The sequence below is a fragment of the Polypterus senegalus genome, chromosome 10 (assembly GCF_016835505.1).
Source record: "Polypterus senegalus isolate Bchr_013 chromosome 10, ASM1683550v1, whole genome shotgun sequence".
Lineage (NCBI taxonomy): Eukaryota > Metazoa > Chordata > Cladistia > Polypteriformes > Polypteridae > Polypterus > Polypterus senegalus.
The window spans coordinates 150,169,424-150,194,428 of record NC_053163.1 but is presented as its reverse complement, the minus strand read 5'-3'; the positions used below and the strand labels follow the sequence as shown (position 1 = coordinate 150,194,428).

Sequence of the window (25,005 nt, the reverse complement as noted above, 5' to 3'; positions counted from 1 at the left end):
GCAGCTGCTAGAATCCTAACTAGGAAAAGAAAATCTGAGCACATTTCTCCAGTTTTGATGTCATTAAATCGGTTACCTGTGTCATTCAGAATTGCCTTTAAAATTCTGCTTATGGTTTATAAAGCCTTAAATAATCTCGCTCAATCTTATATATCAGAATGTCTGACACCCTATATTCCAAATCGTAACCTTAGATCCTCAAATGAATGTCTACTTACAATTCCAAAAGCTAAACTTAAAAGAAGTGGTGAGGCGGGCGGCCTTCTGCTATTATGCACCTAAAATCTGGAATAGCCTGCCAATAGGAATTCGCCAGGCTAGTACAGTAGAGCAATTTAAAACACTGCTGAAAACACATTACTTTAACATGACCTTTTCATAACTTCACTTTAATTTAATCCTGATACTCTGTATGTTCAGTTCATCATAATAACTATTCATAGTGGCTCTAAAATCCGTACTGACCCCTAATCTCTTTCCGTTTCTTTTTCCGGTTTCTTTGTGGTGGCGGCCTGTGCCACCACCACCTACTCAAAGCATCATGATGCTCCAACATTGATGGACTAAAAGCCAGAAGTCTACGTGACCATCAAGTCCTTCCGTGAGAACCCTAAATCCAAAGAGGACTGCTTCATTTGTGTTGAATGCCCAGAGGGGACTGGGTGGTCTCATGGTCTAGAATCCCTTCAGATTTTATTTTTTCTCCAGCTGTCTGGAGTTTTTTTTGTTTTTTCTGTCCACCCTTGCCATCGGACCTTACTCTTATTCTATGTTAATTAATGTTGACTTATTTTATTTTCTTACTGTGTCTTTTATTCTTCTATTCTTTAATATGTAAAGCACTTTGAGCTACATTTTTTTGTATGAAAATGTGCTATATAAATAAATGTTGTTGTTGTTGGTTCTCTGCACTTCCGCCACACCTGGAAGTGCTGGGGGGGACGAAGACCAGGAACACCCGGAGTGCCTCCGGGTACACAGCTGACACTTCTGCCACACCAGGGAGTGCCGGCAGTAGTTCATTGGGATGCACCTGGAGCACGTCCGGGTGAACATAAAAGGGGCCGCCTCCCTCCATTTAACAGCTGGAGTCGGGTGGAAGAGGACAGAGCTCGGAGGAGAGGAGTGGAGGCAATGAAGGAAAGTATTACAAGAGGCCTGGACTGAGGGTGCTTGGTGCAGGGGCACTGGGTTGTGTGTGCATAGTACTTGTAAATAGTTGAGATATGAATAAACGTGTGTTTGGGTTTGAACCATCGGTGTCTGCCTGTCTATGACCGGGCTGCTCTCCACAAGAGTTATAGTCACCTAAAACATAGAAAAGTGTTAGTCTTTATATATAATACGCTACCATGGCTGTCCATTTGTCTGTCCAGGATTTTAAATCACCTGTAGCTCACAAATCATTTGACGTATTGACCTGAAATTTGATACACATGTACTACGTGACCTCTACTGTCCGGTTTCGGGGTGATGATTGACCTCCAAGGTTATTCCTCTTTTTATTTTTATTTTATTTTATTGTAGAATCAACTCTCGGCAGCAGCCAGCAGGGCGGCTGTGTGGTGCATGCGTATTCTCATTCCTACCACCTTTGCCGCAATTCCCCTTCCTCTTCCTACCTTAAATCATTCTTGAGGCAGATTGAAGACTTAAGTGCCAGCTTAAGTGAAAAAATTAAAGAAAACATACTAAATAATTGAAACACAAACACTGACATAATCAGTTTTAATGCTAAAAGATGCAGACAGAAGAAGAGAAGAAGCGGGCCACTAGGGTGGAGAAAAGAAGAGCTGCTCAGGAAGAAGCAAGTGCATCAACCTCTGAGCAAACAAATGATAAACGTATAGAGAAAGAGAATGAAAAGTATGAACGCGCAAGTCAAGCGTATTCACCGTATGTTATTGTGCAGTCCGCCGTTACTGGTATTATATGATATCCATTGCAATAAATTAATATAAGTAAAACTGTATTTAGCTACATGTAATTATGATAATGATAGCGGAAATAAAAAAAATAATAAAATTAAATTTATTACCAAGAACACAATGAGGACGTAGAAGCTTATTGTCCCCATTACATTTTTATATTTACATGGGATGTTCAATGTTTACACGTTATTGGTAAACTGATGATGTATAAATTTAAAAAAAAATTAATAGTTATTGAAATAATATTCATTATACTGAATACAGTTTTTAATATTGTGTACACATTTATATTTCCATGATACAAAAAATTCAAATGGTTGTTTAAATAAATACATTTTTCTCAAATTTCTTTTTTTATCATTAAAAATATCAATACAAAATTTGAATCATCACTCTGTAATTATAACCATAGTTTACTTGAAAATTCGCGAAAGTAGTTAAAGTACCACTTCCAGTTGCCAGAAGTGACCCAAAAGTTAACAGGATTCCTTATTTTTGATAGAAAGCAGGTGTACAAAAAGCGTTCGAGTTATTGTGTTTACACACAGACAGACATAATTTCAAAGATGGTATTTTTGGACTCAGGAAGGTCTAAAACGTCCAGATTCATCAAAATCTTGAGGTGAAATTTTTTTTCTACGATTCCTATACTTTCTCTATACCATGTATACAAGAAAGTAAAAAGCACAAATTCTTCAACAAATAGGTTCTCTTACCACTTCCTCAGAATATCTTACCTTGGACAAGTCAACTGGAACATCAAGATAATGATCTAGGAAGTTTGAGTTCTGCTCAGGGTCTAAAAGTTCTAGCAAAGCAGATGAAGGGTCACCCTGGTAGCCCCTGCCAATCTTATCAACCTGCAATGACAGAGTCAGAGATTGACGAGGAGGGCACTTATTTATCTACTACACCACATGTGTGAAGCTCTGTTTACAACAGACAGACAGACAGACAGACAGAGAGAGAGAGAGAGAGAGAGAGAGAGAGAGAGAGAGAGAGTAGATAGGTAGATACTTTATTAAGCCCAAGGGGAAATTCACACATTAACACAATATAACGTGATTCCACCCAAACACTGAATTGCAAAAAGTTGCACTTAACTACTCTGCCTGAAATATCACGCACACAAGTTTATTTTCATTTTCAAGTGGGACAGTATGGCTTTTTTCTGGAGACAGTGGACAGTAAGGTTGTCTTTCAAGTCTAGGGACCTGGATTTCATTTCTAGTACAGTTACTGTCCATGCTCGTTCTTCTCAGGTTACCTCCCATATTAGGTTATTTGTTTCATATGTGTTCAATGTGTAGATTTTTTGTCCATCTATTTTTCAACCCCATTTTATCTATTTAAGAACATCAGCGGGGGAGCAGTGATATTCCCCTTATTTACCGGGCCATAGTCGCAAAAGGACGCTGTAACAGCAGCTACATCCCAGCAATCATGGAGGGATATTGTGGTTGGGCTTGACAGCAACCTCTGCCATGGGCAGAGTATCCCCTCATACACTGGGTAGCAGCAACCTGTCTAGTGTGCTCCAGCAAGGATGCCTACAGGGCAGAATGGGAATTGTGATCCCAGGAGCCTGCCCTATCGGGTTCTGTGGGGGCCACCAGGGGGAGCTGTTGGATACTGACGGCTCTAGGACCGCTAGGGTCCTGCATGGCCAGAAAGTACTTCTCAGAGGCAATAGATTAAGCTCCGGAAGTACCGAGTCTGGTATTCAAAGGGAACCCTCCACGTGGCCCAGGGAGTTGGAGTTGGGAGCAGAGAAGGGCAACACTTGTCTGGGAGGAAGGGAGGAATAAATAGTAAAAAGTGAACAAATGGAAAATATGGAAAAGTACTTTGTTAAATAAACACTGATTGTGAATCCGGGGGACTTGTCTGTGCAATTGTGTCTGGGGTTTGGGGCTCAGTGGAAACACCACCCCCCCAACCCCCCCAAAAGATCTTCAGTCTAAAGTGTCCCAGATCTAGCAACTGAGACGTAACCGATTAGAACCATTCTAACCATAAAGAAACTTGAGGGTTTAAGGGGGTGAGTAGGAGATTGGGCTTCAAAAGTAAACAGAGGGAACTGGAAAAGAGATTCTGCTTTCAAAGCAAAAAACTGCTCTGCCAGTCCCCTCAACACTTTGTACTGGGAGTAATGGAAGTATCCAGAGAAAATGATCTGACAAACTGAGGTAAAATGTGTAAGGGCTGGTTGTTCCACTACCAGAACATGGAATTTGAGACTCAGGATATAAGAGAGAAATGGGCACCTCTCATTTACACCACATAATCACACTCTGTCACAGACACACACATTGTACCTCATCAATAAGGACTAGGGGATTCTCCGTTTTTGTCTTCTTGAGGCACTGAATTACTTTTCCCGGCATGGCTCCAACATATGTTCTCCTGAAATAGAATAAAGTTCAATAACTATTTTGCAAACTGTTTATTCTACAGTAGTCAACAGATTAAAACAAAATCAATTGTATTAACACAGCAACAGCTCTTTGTGACTTTGTTCCCATTCACACAACACATTTACCACATTCAGTTTTGAAAAACGTGTTCCTTACTGAATGCGTGCAAAACATGTAAACATCATATATGGTTAAACCTAAAGAAAATGATGGAATACAGTGCTGCAATATAGAGATGGTTACTTCTGAGAGTGCCATGCCATACGGAGTACTGGCATCCTTCTAGGGTTGCTTCCTACACCTTGACGCCCAGTGTTGCCCGGGTTGGATCCAGCCCCTTTTATCGTGAATTGGATTAACTGTAATTTAAGAATCTATGTATGTAAATCCACTAGAAGTGCTCTGATCACTCACTAAAAAGAACCAACATGACCTGATGGCCCAAAACAGTTACTGCATACTAAGATGTATATTATATTGCTTTATAAAACAAGTGTAGTGTGAAAGGAGATGTATTCCTTATATGACACAACTAAAGGGTTCCCCAGCCCCTACTGGTTGTCTGCAACTGCTTAATCTCTTGTTGCAATTTCCAGTGATTTACAGATGCAGCCTTCATTTTTGTAATCTTAGGAAGGTGTGGACAGTCGTGGCAGGTGTGAATGACTTCAACTTGTGTAGTTTAAAACCCCAATAATAAATTCCTAAAATATTCCGTTTCCTTTTACACACACAAATACATCTGTATTTTTATAAAAACTACACATGAGTTCCAATGAAAGGTGATGATGGGCAGGGCCATATAAAAGACATATTATAAACCAGTAGTTCAGTACAATACACACGAGAATAGATAGATAGATAGATAGATAGATTAGATAGATAGATTAGATAGATTAGATAGATTAGATAGATTAGATAGATTAGATAGATAGATTAGATAGATAGATTAGATAGATAGATTAGATAGATAATTAATACAGGTGTAATTCACTAAAATGGCTTCTGAAACTGCAATAGATTAGTTCATTTTACATGAGTTTTATCGACTATTTCACCTGTGTCCTTTGATTTCTGCCACATCAGTCATTCCACCCACGCTAAATCTGAAGTACTCTCGGTTCAACGCCCTGGCAATGGACCTGGCGATGCTGGTTTTTCCTACACCAGGGGGACCATAAAAACACAGGATCTTGCCCTGTGTTGAGCCCCTAAGTTGACTCACCGCAATGAACTCCTGCAAGGAGAAGACAAACAAAAATAATTACTGGAGGAAGAGTTTAGCATTATTCAAAATGAAAAGCTTCCACTCCTATTCAAGATACTTTAGATTTCTGTATTTTACTCAAATAAATAAAAGATTAGTTTAACTTCTCAGAGCCTAACTAGTTTTCTGGTGAACTGACAGACTAAAATTTGAAATTATGCTATGCAAGAGGACTATCATGGTGCTTCAACAATCCACTTTCAAACGCAAGAAAACCATTTTCATTTGCAGCTTAGCAGCCTTTCCACCACTAGGAGATTTTGTTGCTGCCACTGAATTTACACAAGTTACTAAACTATAAAATACTTAATTTTACCATTTCCCCCTCATTTTTATAATGTAAAGAAGATTTTTCAAATATTAAAAAAATAGCAATTACATTTTTTTTTACTTTGTTTAGAATTTAGAAGATTTTTGGATAAATTTTTGTTGCCAGCAGTCATATAACATCAGAACTTCAGAAGCATGTTCGTGCCCGGCCATGCCTTGGGTGAGAGACCAACCAGGAAAAGCTTAGGTTGCTGCTGGAAGAGGTGTTGGCAAGGCCAACAGGGTATGCTTACATTATGGTTTGAATGTGGACCCCAATGCTGTTATGCAGACACTGTGCAGTAAAAATGGTGCCATCCTTCAGCTGAGACATAAAACTGAGGTCCCAAATCTCTGCAGTCACTAAAGGTCCCTAGGCATAAATAGTAGAGTGTAGCCTGATGTCCTGGCTAAATTGTCCACCTAGTCATTCTGGGCCCCTAATCATCCTCTTGTCTCCCTTCCTGTTTACCCTCCTACACAACAGACTTTCAATACAATACCAGCACTTGCCACCTATGGAAATTTATCATCGTTGGCTGCATTAATAATACAGTAGACTCAAGAGTACGGGAAGATTGTAGAGGACTTTGTCTTGTGCTGCAGGGACAACAACCTGCAACTCAACATCAGGAAGATAAAAAAGCTGGTGGTGGACTTCCAGCATGCCAAAGAGCCTTTGAGACCAGTCGCCATTCAGGGGGAGGATGCAGTGGTGCAGAGCTACAAGTATCTAGATGTTTGCAAATACAGCAAAATGTACTGTCGTGACAACAAAGTACCGTTGGACAGGAGCAGACTGGACTTCATAAAGAGACTCAGGTCTTCCTTTGTATGCAGCAAGCTGCTAGAAATGTTCTACCAGTCCATAGTAACCAGGACAATGATCTATGCTGTGTTCTCTGAGAGAAGCAACTTGTGTTCAGAAAGACGAACAATGCCTGAACAAATTTACCAAAAATGCCTGCTGCATCACAGAGCAAACCCTAGAAACACAGGTAGCTGTTGTGAAAAGAGGAAGGTGACATGAAAAATCCCCTCCAGGACATGGTGTCTTGGAGCTCTTTTAGCCGTATGCTCATTCCTAAATGGTGTTGTATGATGAGCCTCTGGGGATATTTTTTGTCCCCTGCTATCAGGCAATTTAATGATTCCTCCCAAACTAAATTCTTATACTCGAAGTATTTTATGCAATTTCTGCACAAAATAGGTTTATTAATTTATTTATTGATTATATTTTATGTTCTATGTGTAATTATTTTATGTTAATAAAGTTAATCTAATCTAAACTAAAAATATGTATTTAGAAAAGTAATACTTTAGAAACCAGTTGTTGTACTTGCTACAGGTCAGAAGTTGTACAGATCTTAGGAAGGACCTGTTAAAAAGCAACTTCTGGCCAGCTGGCCTGTGGGAATACAGATGGCTGAGATGAAAGAACATGGATAGGCCAGCAGCTGGAATGTCAAAGGGTTCAGCCATTCTGAGAAGCCGAATCATGAACAGACCCCCAACTACTTCAAGAGGTGTGTCAATGATGGAAAGACTGGGATTAAATGAAGGGCTGAGATAGAAGTAAAACATTTCTCAGCTGCTTCATTCATGCAGATGGCCACATCATCTGTTTCTACCACTCCATTCAAGGACAATGCAAGACTACATCAGACTTGACACCAATCAGCATAACTAAGATAGAGAGACACCTGGTAGCCTATTGCCAGGCTACATTAATTTTACTTTGCCAACACTCACATCAATACTCTGCTTATATTGCTTGGGATTATAATTGTAAAAGAAAGGGCTATAGAGGGGGCTTGGGGTATTATGTTAAGTACTTTGTAGTAAAAAGTCTAAAAAGGACAACTGGATTAAGGAAGGACCTTAACACAACAAAACAGTGACAGGTAATCTAAAACTATCCATCAATGCAGAGTCTGACAAACTTAATAAGCTCTTCATCACGTAACATGCCGATAGAACATCTTATTGGCATTTTAACTCTACAACAAGCACAAACAACACAAATTAGCGGACTCGTGACAACAAGATTATAACTGAAAAAGGAAAAGAGAAGAATAGTTATACTCAAGGTATACAATTGGTTCTCAAGCAAATGCTCTGAATCATCAAAGGGAAAGTGACTTGCTGTCTATGACATGAAGGGCCATAAACAAGCAGGGTATATGGTAATGATAGGAGAAAATGTGGGGTTAATTTTTTTTTGGGTAACAATGACTCAACTCTTACATTTTCATCACAAATACTGACTTACTGACATCAAGAATCCAAACCATAACCTCTCAACCACACCCCATCCCCTGCATGCTGTACCAGAATGCGCTTTTTCACATCTTCCATTCCATAATGGTCTTCTTCCAGGACCTCCTTTGCTCTGATCAAATCCAGGTTCTCCATACTGCATTTCCCCCAGGGCATTGAAGTCAACCAGTCCAGGTAATTCCGAGTTACACTGTGGCCAAGTGAAACAAAATTTTAGAACATTTTGCATGTCACCAAATATTTACATTTTCAGATAAACTAAATCTCTTTCTATAAGGCATCGGGAATCCCCCTTTCTTCTGCTTACTTGAATTCAGAAGAGTGGTTATCCAAAAGTCCCAATTTGTTTAGCTCTTCATCAATTACATCCATGACGTGCTTGGGCACCTGTAGATCTTTTAGCCGCTCACGAAACTTTTCCTCAATGGCATCCTTGTCGTCTTTCTCTAGGCCGAGCTCCTTCTTGATGATTTTCAGCTGCTCCTGCAGGAGGTACTTGCGGTGGGTCTGCTTTATCTTCTCTTCAACCTGGTCAAAAAGAATTATGGTGCTGTTTTGAAAATGGATTTTAGATCTATATACTAACTTCTCTTTCTGTTAGAGGCAGCTGTCCAGATGCAAAGTGGAATCAGACTCATGTAGCCGGTCTTTATCATCTGTTATAAGAAAAAAGGTATTTTTGACCCTTTACTACTCGCGCACAAACACACACTGCATAGTATATTAATCAGTATGTTATTACACATTTATAATGAAGGAACAAGAGTAAATATTTTAGTTAATTTGTTAAGCAGCATGCAAAACACAGCATACCACTAATTCCTGGTATAAAGGGTCACATAATGAAATACAGATATTGTGAAGTCATACTGTTTCTTATCCGGAGATCATACTGGGCAGTAAGTAATTAATCAAGCAGCTCTCTCTACTGGTCATTCCAGGTTTAACTCTGATTAAGGCTGCCTATTCTCTTGATTTCAATATACTGTAGCCCTGCACATATTAATCAGATTACTAGGACAGCATTTTTTCATTTAAGAAATATATCAAAAGTTAGACCTCTTCTAACTTTGCAAGATGCTGAGAAATGAGTTCACGCTTTTGTTTTCAGTCGGCTAGATTACTGTAATGCACTCCTCTCAGGACCACCCAAAAAAGACATCAATCGATTGCAATGAGTGCAGAATGGAGCTGCTAGGATCTTAATTAGGAAACGAAAATCCGAGCACATCACACCAGTCCTAGCGTCACTACACTGGTTACCTGTGCCATTTAGAATTGACTTCAAAATACTGCTTATGGTTTACAAAGCTTTAAATAATCTTGCTCCATCTTATATCTCAGAATGCCTGTCACCTTACACTCCAAATTGTAACCTTAGACCTTCAAATGAGGGTCTGTTTATTATTCTGAGAGCTAAACTTAAAAGAAGTAGTGAAGCGGCCTTCTGCTGTTATGCGCCTAAAATCTGGAATAGCTGATCGACAGAAATTCACCTGGTTAATAAAATGGAGAACTTTAAAAAACTGCTAAAATCACATTACTTTAACATGGCTTTCTCACAGCTTAATTTTAGTTTAATCCTGATGCTCTCTCTGTATATTCAATTAATAATTATCATTATCATTCATGGTGACTCCAAAATCCGTACTAACCCCTACTTTCTGTGCTGTTCTTTTTCTGGTTTTCTGTGGTGGTGATCTGCGCCCTCACAACCCAATCAAAGCACCATGATGTGCTTACATTGATGGATTAAAGGCCAGAAGCCCACATGACTGTCATCATCAAGTTCTTCCATGTGAACTCTGAATACAACGAGGACTGATTGAGGTCATTGATGTTAGGTAGAATGCCTAGAGGAGGCTGGGTGGTCTTGTGGCCTCGGAACCCCTGCAGATTTTTTTTTTTCTCCAGCCATCTGTCGTTTTTTTGTTTTTTCTGTCCTCCCTGGCCTTCGGACCTTACTTTTATTCTATGTTGATTAGTTTTGCCCAATTTTATTTTCTTATATATTTTGTCCTTTTTCTCTCTTTCTTCATCCTATAAAGCATTTTGAGCTCCATCATTTGTATGATAATGTGCTATAGAAATAAATGTTGTTGCTGCTGTGTAAAGGTGTCTGTAAAGTGGATTGGTAGACCTTTGCCTTCACATACCTCTCTGCCAAGTCTCTGTTGGAGTTTGCTGAGCTCAAATTCCTTCTTCAAGAGAGACAGAGCTTTATACAACCTCTTTGGGATCTAAATGGGTGGGGGGAAAAAAGACAACTTGAGGAACAGCAGAGGAACAGAGAGAAATAGAAAGCAACAACACAAAAAGAAATTCACCTTTGTTCAGTGTTTTAAGTTTTATGTCATTTACTGTTATCTGTTCATTCTGAAGGTTGACAGTTTCATTCTCCAATTTTATATCATTAAAATTTGAGATTGCAATTCTCATACATTCATGGACAACTCTGTTAGTGCTCCTCAACAAAAAAATAAGAACCGACAATTGTCTCTGAAATAACTTAAAACTGACAAGAGTAAATTGGCACCCAACATTGTTTATTCTCTATTTAACACAAAACACTTTTAAAGTTTTGATTAAACAGAATATTTCAAATAATAACACAAATAAATGGCATTGACAAAAATGATGGGCCCTTTAACCTAAAATTTTGTTCTATAATCTTTAGCGACAGCCACTGCAAACAAGCAATTCCTGGAGCTCTTCTTCAGACATCTGCACGTTTCCACAGGTCATTTGGCCTACTCTTCCTGAGCTAACTACTCCAGTTGTGTCAGGTTTGAAAGGGGTCTTCTCCAGATTGCATGCTTCAGTTCTTTCCATAGCTGTTCGATACAATTCAAATCAGGGCACGGAGAAGGCCACTTCAGAATAGTTCAATATTTTGTTCTCAGCCACTCTTGGGTGATTTTTGCTGTGTATTTTGGCTCCTTATCTTGTTGGAGGACCTCATAACCGGTGACTGAAACAGAGCTTTCTGACACTGGGCAGATTGTTTCACTCCAGAATGTCTTGATAGTCCTGAGATTTCATCATTCCCTACACAGACTAAAGGCACCCCATGCCAGCTACAGCAAAGCAGCCCCAAAACATAACAGAGCATTCTCCATGTTTCACTACAGGTTTGGTGTTCTCTTCTTTGTAAGCTTCATTTTCTTTTATCTGCGGACTTAATGCTGACACGTCAAAAAGCTCCAATTGTATCTCATCTGTCCAAAAAACATTCTCCCATAAAATCTTGGCTTGTCAATATGAATTTTAGAAAATTCCAGCCTGTTTTTTTTTTTTTTAAAGTTTTTCTTTCAACAGTGGAGTCCTCCTGGGTCTTCTTCCAATGAGTCCACTGTCACTAAAAAAGTGATAGATGGTGTGATCAGACATTGATGGGCCTAGACCTTGGAATTCAGCTTGTATTTGTTCGGAAGTTGTTCTTGTTTTTTTGTCAACCATTCTTGCTATTCTTCCCATTCTAGGGTTGATTTTCCTCTTGCAGCCGCATCCAGGGAGACTGGAAGTCTCACAGACCTTGAACTTCTTAATGATATTTGCAACTGTTGTCACACAAATATCAAGCAGCTTGGGTTGGGCTTCAAGCCTTTAACATGCTGGTCTATGATTTTCTTTCTGTGGTCCATTTTCAGTGTGGGACACATGATGACAACAAACAGCAGAGTGACTACTGCTCTCCATTTAAATCCGTTGAATGACAGATTGCACAACAGGAGACAGTCAATCAGACAGTCATTGTCCAACCCGCTATATCCTAACACAGGGTCACAGGGTTCTGCTGGAGCCAATCCCAGCCAGCAAGGCGGGAAGAAGCCCCAGGCAGGGCACCAGCTCACCGCAGGGCACACACACCCACAACCCACATACCAAGCACACACTAGGGACAATTTAGGATCGCCAATGCACCTAACCTGCATGTCACTGGACTGTGGGAGAAACTGGAGCACCCAGAGGAAACCCACGCAGACACGGGGAGAACAAGCAAACTCCGGGAAGCAAACCCAGGTCTCCTTACTGCGAGGCAGCAGCGCTACCACTGTGCCACCGTGCCACCCAACAGGAGACATGTGATACAAATTCAAGAAAACAGCTAGTTCGAGAAATCCTTCGAATCCAATTACTGATTATCTTTTCTACGGTCCCAATCAATGTGTCCAGGTTCAAATTCTACAGCATAACTATAGTTATCATCTCATCACAGAACTATGGAATTTTAATGGAAATGTAAGCTTGCAGAGAGGAAGAACAACAGACAGAGATGAAGCACAGACAGGCAAATATACAGTACATGCATTACTAATTGAAATATGAGGGACGTTAAAAAGTTTCCACACTTTTTTTTTTAACTCTATTTATTAGGAATTTCAAAAACAAATTACATCACTTTTCTACACAGTCACCTAGCAACCGGATTGCTTTAAAAATAACATCAAGTTGAGTTCTGAATGTCCCATAAGCCCGACTGTTTACCACACTACTTGATAACTTAAAATATAACTCTAACTATGTGTGTATAATTTTCCATGTGAAGAACTTCCTACCATTTGTGCGAAATTTACTCTAAACAAGTTTCCAACTGTGCCTTGTATTCTTGTTGAATTCATTTTAAAATAGCAGTCTGGATCCAGTGTATGAATACTTTTCATAATTTTAAATACTTGATCATGTCACCTCTTAAACTCCTTTGGCTTAAAATGAAAAGATTCAACTCCTTTAACCTTTCTTCATAACTCATGCCCTGTAGCCCTGGAATTAACCTTGTTGCTCTTCTCTGGACTTTTTATTGCACTACTGTGTCATTTTTTATAGCCTGGAAAGCAAACCTGAACAAAGTTGTCCAGTTGAAGCTCCAACAGTGTGTTGTACCGCTGCCCTGGAAGAACATCTAAACCCCGGGTTGCCACACAATCAGAAAACTGCTGGAGCAAAGCAGTTCGATATCGAAAATCTTTCGGGGCAACGTGACCACTGCTCGTCCTTTTATTTGACCCTTTCACCACATGTCTTCAGCTCAGCATTAAACTAAAAGCAATACCACAAATAAAGAAGAGGGGAAAAAATATGCAAATAAAGTTGAACCTCGGGTCACAAACGTCTTGAACTTTTTCATCTGCTCACGACCACACACTTGTGTGACGAACAAGCCAGTTTCCCTTCTAAGTTCGTACGCACCCATGAATTCCACACATGTTCAGCCTCTCCCTGTACATTGTTCTCTGTCAGACGTGCATGCATGCAAGGTTACTTTTCTTGGTTGTTTATGGTTAGTTTTTGTATAAATTAAGGATTTTTCACATTTTTATTTTTTTCCGTGTGCTTAAAACTCATTAAAAAAAACAGTGATTACAGTGAGCAGGTTCGTAAAGCTGTAGCGTGAACTCTTGCAATGTTAGTTTTCTCTGTTATTCAATGTTTTTACATTTCATTTACTATTACACTGTGCATTCTATGGTATAATTAACTATTTTTGTACTTAAAAATCTTTAAAAAAAATGTATTTACATACAGTTCGTACAGTCTGGAATGGATTAATTGTATTTACACACAATCCTATGGGGGAAATTAGTTTGGGTCACGACCAAATCAGGTTGCGACCAGAGTTTTGGAACGAATTACGGTCGTGACCTGAAGTTGCACTGTATATATTTTACATATAGGCAAAAAACAAACAAACAAACAAGTACATAACATAGCAGTCAAAACCACCTTTCCCAGTTTAGGAGCGAGATGTACTTGTTTAGGAGAAACTGGTTTTCCAAATAGGTTTATTGTCTTTACTGTTTATGGACAAAGTGAAAGTCTCCCGCAATACACCGGCCCCAAAGCCGATAACAAAAAAGTTCAGTCCTACCGGTCCAAAGAATTGTCAACAAAACCAAAAAAAAAAAGTGTCTCCCTTGTGTCGCTGAGTGAGCAAAAAAAAAAACTTTTTCCAGCATGGGGTATTTCTTGGCGCTACCTCGTCACTTCCCTTTGCTCCACCACAAGATGTCTCCCTCTTTCCTCTTCTTTTCCGGTTTTAAAGTCTTTAGTACCAACCGTCCTGCCCGTTTATGACCTCCCCCTTAAAGGTGTATTTATAGTATCCACTTTTCTTGAGATGCACCCTGCCAACAGGACAATAGCACATGTGGCACCCGCTACAGCGTTATAAACTATAACCTCCATGGACCTGTACTCTACACACTAGGGGTGCTATATAACCTAATATTCTGTTAGCCTCTTAATGGTATCTGAACACTGTCTGAAAGTTGACAGTGGTGAGTCCACTACGATTCCTATATCCTTCTCATCAGGTGTACTTTCGATTTTCAGACCTCCCATTGTGTATTCAGACCTCATATTTTTACTTCCTATGTGTAATACTTTACATTTACTGACATTCAATTTCATCTACCACAAATCTGCCCAAGCTTGTATATTGGCCAAGTCCCTCTTTAATGATTCAATGGATTCTTGATTATCTGCCAATCCACCTAGCTTGGTATCATCAGCAAATGTAACCAGCTTTTTTGTTTACATTCCCATCCAAATCATTTTATATATTAAAAATAGCAGTAGCCCTAAGCACTAACTAGTGTCAAACACCACTTCTTTTAGTTTGATACCCAACCTCTCATGTGGAAACTCATCAAATGCTTTCTTGAAATCAAGATAAAAAATATTATATGCTCCACTCTGATCATATTCTTTTGACTTCTACTCACATTGGTTTCTTCTAAGACGTCTTGAAGCTCTTGTGACTCTGCACCAGTCAGTGCTGCCCCCATGTCACTCAGGTAGATGGGGTTGTCAACAACTCTTTGCCCAGCCTGCATCATCTGTAGAACTGACTCCCTGCAAGAGAAAGAAAGACCTGAAAAATCTGTGTTTTTAAAGGGAGGCCAATCTCATTTTGGTTTGCTTCTGTGTACTGTATGATAATTATTCATATATACACACACACACACACAAAACAGAGTAAATACACTAGATAGAAATACTCACATGTATATACACATGACTTACTACCAGAAACTTTATTACCAGGCAGTTTGAAACTGTATTGATACTGTATAGATAGCAAATTCAGTATTTTTAAGATCAAATATATTGAGATGTTTAGCATGTTCCAGCTTGGAATAAAATATGGCCTTCACATATGCATTTTAGTGGAATCATTCAATTAGGCCAGAAGGAATCTACAGCGTATTGCTACCATTTCAAACTCCGATAGGAGTTTTGGTATTAAGTAGTCTTTAGCATGATCTTACTTAAACACAGTGGCAAAAGTAATATACAGATTTGTGCTAAAAATTGCTTAGAATTACTTATGTGAATAATGGATCTACTTTTATTGACAATTTGTATACTAGAACTACCCATGAATTTAATATTGTGCATGGGAAGTTACAGTTGTAGCACTTTTGTTGGTATTAAAATGTCTTACACATTTTAACATTCTTTACATATACTGTTGAAAAACATATAGGTAAATTATTAAGAGGGTGCCAAAATTCTTTCGCTGGTTTGTCAAATTATTCACAAATTTCAGGTATCCTTGTATTATTATTATTAATAGGACTAGGGAGCTCTGCCACCTGCTCGCTTCGGTCGCCCACCCCCAGGTTTGGTTTACCGGATATACAATTTAAAGAGATTGTTATTTTCATGGGAATTGTTACATATGCATTCTTTTCACTTTTACTTTTCCTGTTAGTGATCAGTGTTGTGGTTACTGCTCTTTTAAGTATTCATAAATGATCTTGATAAGGAAATAAATAACAAGATGGTTAAGTTTGCGAATGATACTAAGCAAGGTCAAACGGCGCATAATGTAGAGTCGGCTGAATCGTTACAAAAGGAACCCAAACAGAAAATTGGTTTTGGCAGGTATGTAGCAGATGTAAATTAAAAGTTTAGTATTACATATAGGATTTAAAAATGCCAGATATAAATACAGAATGGAAGATATGAAACTTGAAGATTTTATCAGAAGGACCTGAAAGCATTAGTGGACTCTTTACTCTCTATATCCAGATAGTGGACAGACATTACTATGCAGGCTTTAAGGATGTTAGGTTATATAGACCAATATGTTATGTACGAGTCAAGAGAAGTTATAATTAAGCCATGTAATGCACTAGTGATACCCCATCTGACGTACTGTGTGCAGTTCTGATGTACATGTTACAGAAAAAAAAAGTCCAGAAAGGAGTGATTAGACTGATTTTGGGACTACAAGGTACGAGCTATGAAGAAAGACTGAAGGAGTGACATGACTGAAAATTTTAAAATAATAAAAGAATTTAGCATAGAGGATACTAACTATTAATAAATCTACAATTACAACCTATATCAATAACAACAACAATAATATAACAAACTAATAATAAATCTTAAAAAGGAACACGGAGACACAGATAGAAAGTTGTTAAGGTTAGAAAGTTTGCTTTTATGTAAACAAGTGAAGGATACAGTAGTAATTTGATGACCACCAAAACTTGATTTGATGTTATTTAGGAAAAATTAGTTCAGGAGGACTGACAAGCCTGTTGGGCTTAAAGACAATACTGTTTGAATGTTCTAGCAGCATACAGTATGCTCATCTAGTGTGTTTATGGGTATAGAGATAGATAGATAGATAGATAGATAGATAGATAGATAGATAGATAGATAGATAGATAGATAGATAGATAGATAGATAGATAGATTAGATAGATTAGATAGATTAGATAGATTAGATAGATACTTTATTAATCCCAAGGGGAAATTCAATACGAGTGTGTCCTCTGATTTTTCTGGTATCCTGTCCAGGGTTGGCTCCAGCCTTGTGTTTGCTACAGCCAGGAAAGCCTTTGGCTTTCAATCAACTTTAATCAGAAAATGCAGATTGTGACAGATGTCCGGGGACATTGCCCCACCGGGACGCCGAGAGATTGGAAGGACCGGGAGAGGGGCAGTATTTTCCCTGGAACATGAGAGGACAGCCTTCCTGGGTTGGATGGGGGCCACGGAGCAGGGACACTCAACCCTGTGGGAGGGCATGGCCACCACCAGGGGGCGCCTGGACAGCTCCATAACGGTGATTGCCAGCACTTCCACCACAACAGGAAGTGCTGTCAGAAGAGGAGCTGAAACGTCATGCAGCACTTCCGCCACACCCAGAAGTGCTGTCAGATGCTAATCAAGAAGCACCTGGGGCACTTCCGGGTGCTGTATAAAAGGTGGCCACCACACTTCACTTGGGGCTAGAGTCGGGAGGGAGAAGATAGGAGCCTGAGTAAGGAGGAGGAGGTGACCAGAGAGAGAGAGAGAGAGAAAAGGGACTGAGAGCATTATTACGGTTAATTGTGCACGATGTTGTTGTGCTGAAATAAAGCGTGTACATAATCGGGACATTTGGCATCTGTCTGTAGCCGGGCTATTTGCTCACAAGATATAAAAAAATAAATAAAGACAGAGAAAGACCACTATCCAAAGTACCTGTATAATGGATTCAAGGCAATGATGTCCCGTATAGTTTTGACAATTTCTGCAGTCAGAGCCTAGAAAACAAAATGCCATCATCAAAGCAATTGACACTAATAATATCTCACACAAAAACTGTATGCACTTCACTTGAATACACTTACCTTGACTTCCTCAGTAACCTGAAAGTCCTCATGGACAACATTGTCTACTTCCACCATGAGAACCTCTGGGTTGGCTTGAGTTTCCACTGCTTCAATAACAAGTTCTACTTGTCGCACCTTCTCTTCCATGGCTTCTCCAAGGTCCTGCAATTCCTTTTTGGGGCGCTTGCTCTTCCTTCGTGCCTTTTGCTTGTTATCATCTGCATCCAGCTGCTGCTGTTCTTCTAGTTCAGGGTCCAACTGCTTGTTGATGCGGATCCTGAAGGACAAAAGGGATAAGACAACTGGGGTAATTTTCTTTTACCAAAGTAATATTATTTTAGTTAGTTAGTTGCTCAGATGCCTAAGTAATACTGAGCTTGCTCTGATGGCCACGATGATGGTCCTTGGGATAAGATTCAGCTACATCCATGAAACTATGGAGGAATATTTTGGACAAAATTAAATAAATAAATAAATGCACAAATAAATAAAAGTACTGTGAAATGTGAGCATAAATAAATAAATGTGTCATGAAATGAGAGCCTAAATAAATAAATGTGTCGTGAAATGAGAGCATAAATAAATAAATGTGTCACGAAATGTTTTTTGTTGCTTATTTATTTAATTTTGTCCGTAACATTCCTCCAAACCATTATAAAATACGACTGTCACTGTCACTTTCACTCGTCAAAGTTGAGAGGGTGGGCTCTAACACACCCTCTAGTTACTGATTGGTGAATCGATAGCACAAGAATTAATTAGAAAAATGCTTACTACTGCCGATGAAATGGATTCTGCCGAAGATATTACGTATTTCAGAGAGAGAATTGAAGATTTATCGGAAGAAATTACAATGTTGGCGGCTCTTTTAGACTCTGATATAGATTAAACTATTTTTGAAAATATCGAAGAACTGATGGAAGGGACTCGACTACACTCCAGTTCAGGTGACGCAGTAGAACACTTTCTGTTATGCAGTTTAAAAGTACGACAGATTGCAGATCTATATGGTGTATCGGGGAAGACGATCACAAGGCGAATGAGCCAGTTTGATATACGGCTCTATTAGTTTAGGTACTTTGACATGGAATGCCCAAAGCAGCGCCAACTAATATTTTGACCTGAGTATTTGACCCTTGTTTTACGAGTATAAAGTCAGGTGCATATTCGCAGCTACTTTTTCAAACAACTTTGCAACTCTGATCTAAAAGAGTCTAAAAAGAGCTGCCAACATTGTAATTTCTTCCGATAAATCTTCAGTTCTCTCTCTGAAATACGTAATATCTTCAGCAGAATCCATTTCATTGGCAGTAGTAAGCATTTTTCTAATTAATTCCTTTGCTATCGATTCACCAATCAGTAACTAGAGGGTGTGTTAGAGCCCACCCTCTCAACTTTGACGAGTGAAAGTGACAGTTTTATTTCAAGTCGTATTTCATGACGGTTTGGAGGAATGTTACGGACAAAATTAAATAAATAAATAAGCAACAAAAAACATTTTGTGACACATTTATTTATTTATGCTCTCATTTCACGACAGATTTATTTATTTAGGCTCTCATTTCATGACACATTTATTTATGCTCACATTTCACAGTACTTTTTATTTATTTGCACATTTATTTATTTATTTAAATATTATTTAATTTTGTCCAAAATATTCCTCCATATGAAACAGCTTCTTATACTTGTTTTATTAATCGTGTCTTGCAATCTTTATTGACTGTGTGACCACAGGGTGGTGCCACTGAGCTACAAACCCAAGACACAGCAACACACGTTTTAGAATAAAAGATCTTTATTCTTCCAAACACCTCCTCACAATCATCTTCAACAATCAGCCATTATAACAAGAGAAATTAAACAATAATAAACAATTCTACCTCCTTCCTTTCTCTCACTGAATGCTGCCCAATGCCTCCCAACTCTGGCTCTCCGATGTGAGACAGCAGGCTTTTTTTAAGGCAGACTATTTCCGGTGCCACAGCGCATCTTCCAGAAGAACCTCTGGGCCATAAAAAAGTAGGGAGGTCCTCCCCTGACAGTACCCACTGTCTGTATGTAGGCACCCCAACAGGGCTGCACTTCCAGACCCCACCTCCCAAGCACCCCTGTGGGTGTCCCGACTAGACTGCCATACGAGGACCACTGCCAACTGGTGTATGGGGATGGAACAACTCCTGATTATTGGCTTCCATCGGACCATCAGTTACGCTGGCCAGGCACAAATTTGTTTCTCCGTCCCGCCGGCCAATTTGTATGTTGTTCCACTCTGGCCTCCCATCCAGGTAAAAAATCATTCTCCTTCCCAGCCGGGATGCCCATTCTCCTCCTACAATCTGTTTTCCTTTCAGTATCAGTGGTAGGTGTCACATTCACATTCTTGATGGAGACTAAATAATTTATTAGATCAAAAAGAAAAGATCTTTCAAAACAAGTTGTCCTTGTAGGCCACTACAGGGAAGTGGGGGCAGTTTAAAAAGGAAAAAAAAAATCAATATTGTTTCTAAGGAAATCACGCCTACAATATCATATAGTAGAAGACAGTGAGGAAAAGGCTCCATTCACTATCTACAGGGATAAAGACCAGCACTTTTTTTTAGTAGACCCAGACACATTCAAAGATCTACCGAAATATTACCAATTAAGAACACTGGCCTCAATAGTCACATAGACACATCTGACCAATTCGCTAGAAGGAACCACAAGAGGCTCAGAAATGTAATTTTCTTCCAGTAAAAAGCCATGAAGAAACATAAAAGATTATATGTTGGTGCTTGGGTTTTGAAACATTAGTTAAACAAAAACACACATTAACGTTATTCACGTCTCTCCAGTAATGAATGAAAGATTAAGTCCACTGGTCACCTCCTCAGATGGCTGACTTCAGCACTAACTCAGATCTTCTACCCGTTTCAACACTTCCGATTTTATTTGTCATAAATCCCTATCCCTCTTCCACCTGCACATCTTACTTTCTTATTCCATTTCAAATTCATATCTAACATAGGTTCACTGGCGGAAAAACTGTGTTTCTAACCTCCGCTGTCAGTGCAGAATTAACCTGCATTCCCATATTTTGTGTCTGTCTATAAAAAAGCAACTCCATTCTAAACAACATCTGCCAAATTTGACTTTTACAGCACAGTTAAGCTATACAGTATCTACTACCATCCAGATCTCTGCCTCTACTAGCCAGAAAATCTGCTGATCTTCTTTTATCATTATTAACACTTATTTGGATGATGATTTTATCCAAGGTGATCTGCAATAGGGCGGCACGGTGGCGCAGTGGGTAATGCCGCCGCCTCGCAGTTAGGAGACCTTGGTTCGCTTCCCGGATCTTCCCTGCATGGAGTTTGCATGTTGTCTGTGTGGGTTATCTCCGGCTACTCCGGTTTCCTCCCACAGTCCAAAGACATGCAGGTTAGGTGCATTGGCGATCCTAAATTGTCCCTAGTGTGTGTGCGTGTGTGTGCCCAGTGGAGGGTTGGCCCCCTTGCCCGGGGTTTGTTTCCTGCCTTGCGCCCTGTGTTGGCTGGGCTTGGCTCCAGCAGACCCTCGTGACCCTGTAGTTGGGATATAACGGGTTGGATAATGGATGGATGACCTGCAATATAAGGGTACAGAACAATTGTTCTTGTACATTTTTTAAAACTGACACTAATAAAGTTTAAGCAACTTGCTCGATGTCACACTGTTGGTCCGAGCTGGAACTGAATCAGCACACTTATGGCAGAAATTAATTGCCTCAACTACTACACCACACAGAGAAGAAGAAATTGAAAATGCAAATGGTAGTCTGCTGGGCTCCCAGCTCTGCAATTTTGGTAGTCCGGGTATGCTTTCTGGTTGACCAGCTTTATACAGCCATATGAAAAAGTCTGGGAACCCCTCTTAATTCTTTGGATTTTTGTTTCTCATTGGCTGAGCTTTCAAAGTAGCAACTTCCTTTTAATATCTGACATGCTTTATGGAAACAGTAGTATTTCAGCAGTGACATTACGTTTATTGGATTAACAGAAAATATGCAATATGCATCATAACAAAATTAGACAGATGCATAAATTTGGGCACCCCAACAGAGATATGACATCAATACTTAGTTGAGCCTCCTTTTGCTAATATAACAGCCTCTAGACGCTGTCCTCCTATAGTCTTTGATGAGTGTCTGGATTCTGGATGGAGGTATTTTTGACAATTCTTCCCATACAAAATCTCTCCGATTCAGTTAAATCTGATGGCTGGTGAGCATGGACAGCCTGCTTCAAATCGTCCCATAGATTTTCGATGATATTCAAGTCAGGGGACTGTGACGGCCATTCCAGAACATTGTACTTCTCCCTCTGCATGAATGCCTTTGTAGATTTCAAACTGTGTTTTGGGGTCATTGCCTTGTTGGAATATCCAACCCCTGCGTAACTTCAACTTTGTGACTGATGCTTGAACATTATCCTGAAGAATTTGTTGATATTGGGTTGAATTCATCCGACCCTCGACTTTAACAAGGGCCCCAGTCCCTGAATTAGCCACACAGCCCCACAGCATGATGGAATCTCCACCAAATTTGACAATAAGTAGCAGGTGTTTTTCTTGGAATGCGGTGTTCTTCTTCCGCCATTCAAAGCGCTTTTTGTTATGACCAAATAACTCAATTTTTGTCTCATCAGTACAAAGCACTTTGTTCCAAAATGAATCTGGCTTGTCTAAATGAGCATTTGCATACAACAAGCGACTCTGTTTGTGGCGTGAGTGCGGAAAGGGCTTCTTTCTCATCACCCTGCCATACAGATGTTCTTTGTGCAAATTGCGCTGAATTGTAGAATGATGTACAGATACACCATCTGCAGCAAGATGTTGCAGGTCTTTGGAGGTGATCTGTGGGTTGTCATTCTCATAATCCTACACATATGCCGTTCCTGTATTTTTCTTGGTCTGCCAGACCTGCAGGGTTTAACAGCAACTGTGCCTGTGGCCTTCCATTTCCTGATTCCATTCCTTACAGTTGAAACTGACAGTTTAAACCTCTCAGATAGCTTTTTGTAGCCTTCCTCTAAGCCATGAGACTGAACAATCTTTGTTTTCAGGTCTTTTGAGAGTTGCTTTGAGGATCCCATGCTGTCTCACTCTTCAGAGGAGAGTCAAAGGGAAGCACAACTTGCAATTGACCACCTTAAATACCTTTACTCATGATTGGACAGACCTGTCTATGAAGTTCAAGGCTTAACAAGCTAACCCAACCAATTTGTATTGCAAGTAATCAGTATTGAGCAGCGACATGCATTAAAATCAGCACAATGACAAGGGGACACACATTTTTGCACAGCCAGTTTTTAACATTTGATTTAATTTCATACAACTAAATACTGTTTCACTAAAAATCTTTGTTCAAAAAACATCCCAGTACTCAGATGTTCTTAGGAAATGAAAGACATACCACTGTTATCTTTTTTGTTGAAAGGAGAGTCAATTATTATGCAGGCTGAGAGGGGTTCCCAAACTTTTTCATAGAACTATATATGGGGTGTGTGGGGGGAGGCGATTACCTGCAACACTTACAAACTTTGCATTGTGGAGATACAGGTGTGCCTGCTGGCCAATCAGATGAGTAATACATAAGCTACTACCACCTCTTGAGGGAAGGCATATGAATGTTCTAGGATTAGTATTAAAAACTGTGTTGTGTTGAGAGTTCGGATTAAAGAATTATTATAACTAAACTATTTTCCTGAATTGTCACTCTGCACGTTACATGGTGTCAGAAGTTTAGTCGCACCCACACAGTCCTGGAAACAGAAGAAAAAATGTCGAAGTTCACTGCACCAGAGGCTTTCGACTTTACACAACCAGTGTCGTGGCCGATATGGATTCAGTGCTTCAAGCGTTTTCGCATCGCTACGAAGCTAAACAAAGAGGAAGGTGAGGTGCAAGTTAATGCCCTGCTATATTCAATAAGCAAAGATGCCGAGATTATATACAGTGCATTTACTTTTGAGAGGCTTCTCACGCAAATAATTATGAGGCTGTTTGATAAATTTGAAGAACATTTCATACCTTGGAGAAATGTTATACATGAACGGGCTCTCTTCCACCACCAGCAACAAAAAGCTGGAGAAGACAGTAGAAGCTTTTGTTAGAGGAGTCTGTACGAGCTAGCAGAATATTGCGAGTTCGGGGCAAGCAAAGGGGAACAAATAAGAGACAGACTTCTTATCAGGATAGCAGATGGTGACGTCTCCCAGAAGTTGCAATTTGAAGCAGAATTAACTTTAGATAAAGCCATCCAGCTTGACCGCCAATCCAAGCTAATTAAGCAACAGAATGCAAGTGCGGAAATGTTGGCTGGAGTGAGTGACATTCTGCTAGCACAATGCAGAGACAACAGACGCAGCGGTGGTCAGCAGAACAAAGTGAAGATGGGAGAGGGACAACTAGTTATAGAATGCACACACTGTAATCACAGGCACGAAGGGAAGGAGTGCCCTGCACGAAACAAACGCTGTAGGAAATGCAATAAACCAGGCCACTTTGCAGTTGCATGCAAAACTAAAAATATGAAAGAACTGGTAAGTAAGTGAAAGCAAGTGAAAATGACAATGGGTCAATAGCTGATGACAGAGACCTTGAGGAGAGATGGTACATTTCACTACCCACACAAGGAAAGTCGATTAAAGTTAAAATTGTGGTGCCGATATCTCCATAATGAGGGCTCATCATATGAGACTACAGGGTGACCTCTGTTGGAGGAAACAGGCATCAACTTTAGAAGTCCTAGGGGAAAGGTGAAATGTGAAGGAAAGTTCCTGGCAAAGACAGAGAGAAAATGAAAACAATTTGATTTCTGGATTTATGTTGTAGAAGAGCCATTCACAAACAATCTACTGAGCTGCGGTGTTGCGTGTAAAATGGGCATTATACAGAGAGTGGATGAAGTCTCAGAGGATGTGTTTGGAGATACTGGCTTGCTGAACTGTAAACCACTCACGACGGAGCTTAAGTCTGATGTTGTTCCATATATCATAGCCACCCCCCCGTGTGTGACATGCACTGCTGTGAAGTATTGTGCACAGCACTCCATCTTCTATCACAATATAATCAGTACCTTGGAAAATAATATTTTAGTAAATAGATTATTTTTCGGGGATTATGTAATGTTAATGAGTTGTCTTTTTTCCAATGATAACAAA

General features: G+C 39.6%; 1 protein-coding gene across 1 annotated transcript in view; it reads right to left on the bottom strand.

Moving 5' to 3' along the window:
- The window catches only part of lonp1 (lon peptidase 1, mitochondrial), an 83,056-nt gene that overhangs the window by 28,513 nt on the left and 29,538 nt on the right, over positions 1 to 25,005 (bottom strand). Inside the window, exons 4-12 of the mRNA XM_039767055.1 lie at positions 17,837 to 18,095; positions 17,688 to 17,749; positions 14,930 to 15,059; positions 10,361 to 10,444; positions 8,512 to 8,732; positions 8,256 to 8,394; positions 5,407 to 5,585; positions 4,250 to 4,337; positions 2,669 to 2,791 (exon numbers count right to left, since the gene is read on the bottom strand). Coding sequence (XP_039622989.1) covers positions 2,669 to 2,791; positions 4,250 to 4,337; positions 5,407 to 5,585; positions 8,256 to 8,394; positions 8,512 to 8,732; positions 10,361 to 10,444; positions 14,930 to 15,059; positions 17,688 to 17,749; positions 17,837 to 18,095 — 1,285 coding nt within the window. The remainder of the gene's footprint in view (positions 1 to 2,668; positions 2,792 to 4,249; positions 4,338 to 5,406; positions 5,586 to 8,255; positions 8,395 to 8,511; positions 8,733 to 10,360; positions 10,445 to 14,929; positions 15,060 to 17,687; positions 17,750 to 17,836; positions 18,096 to 25,005) is intronic.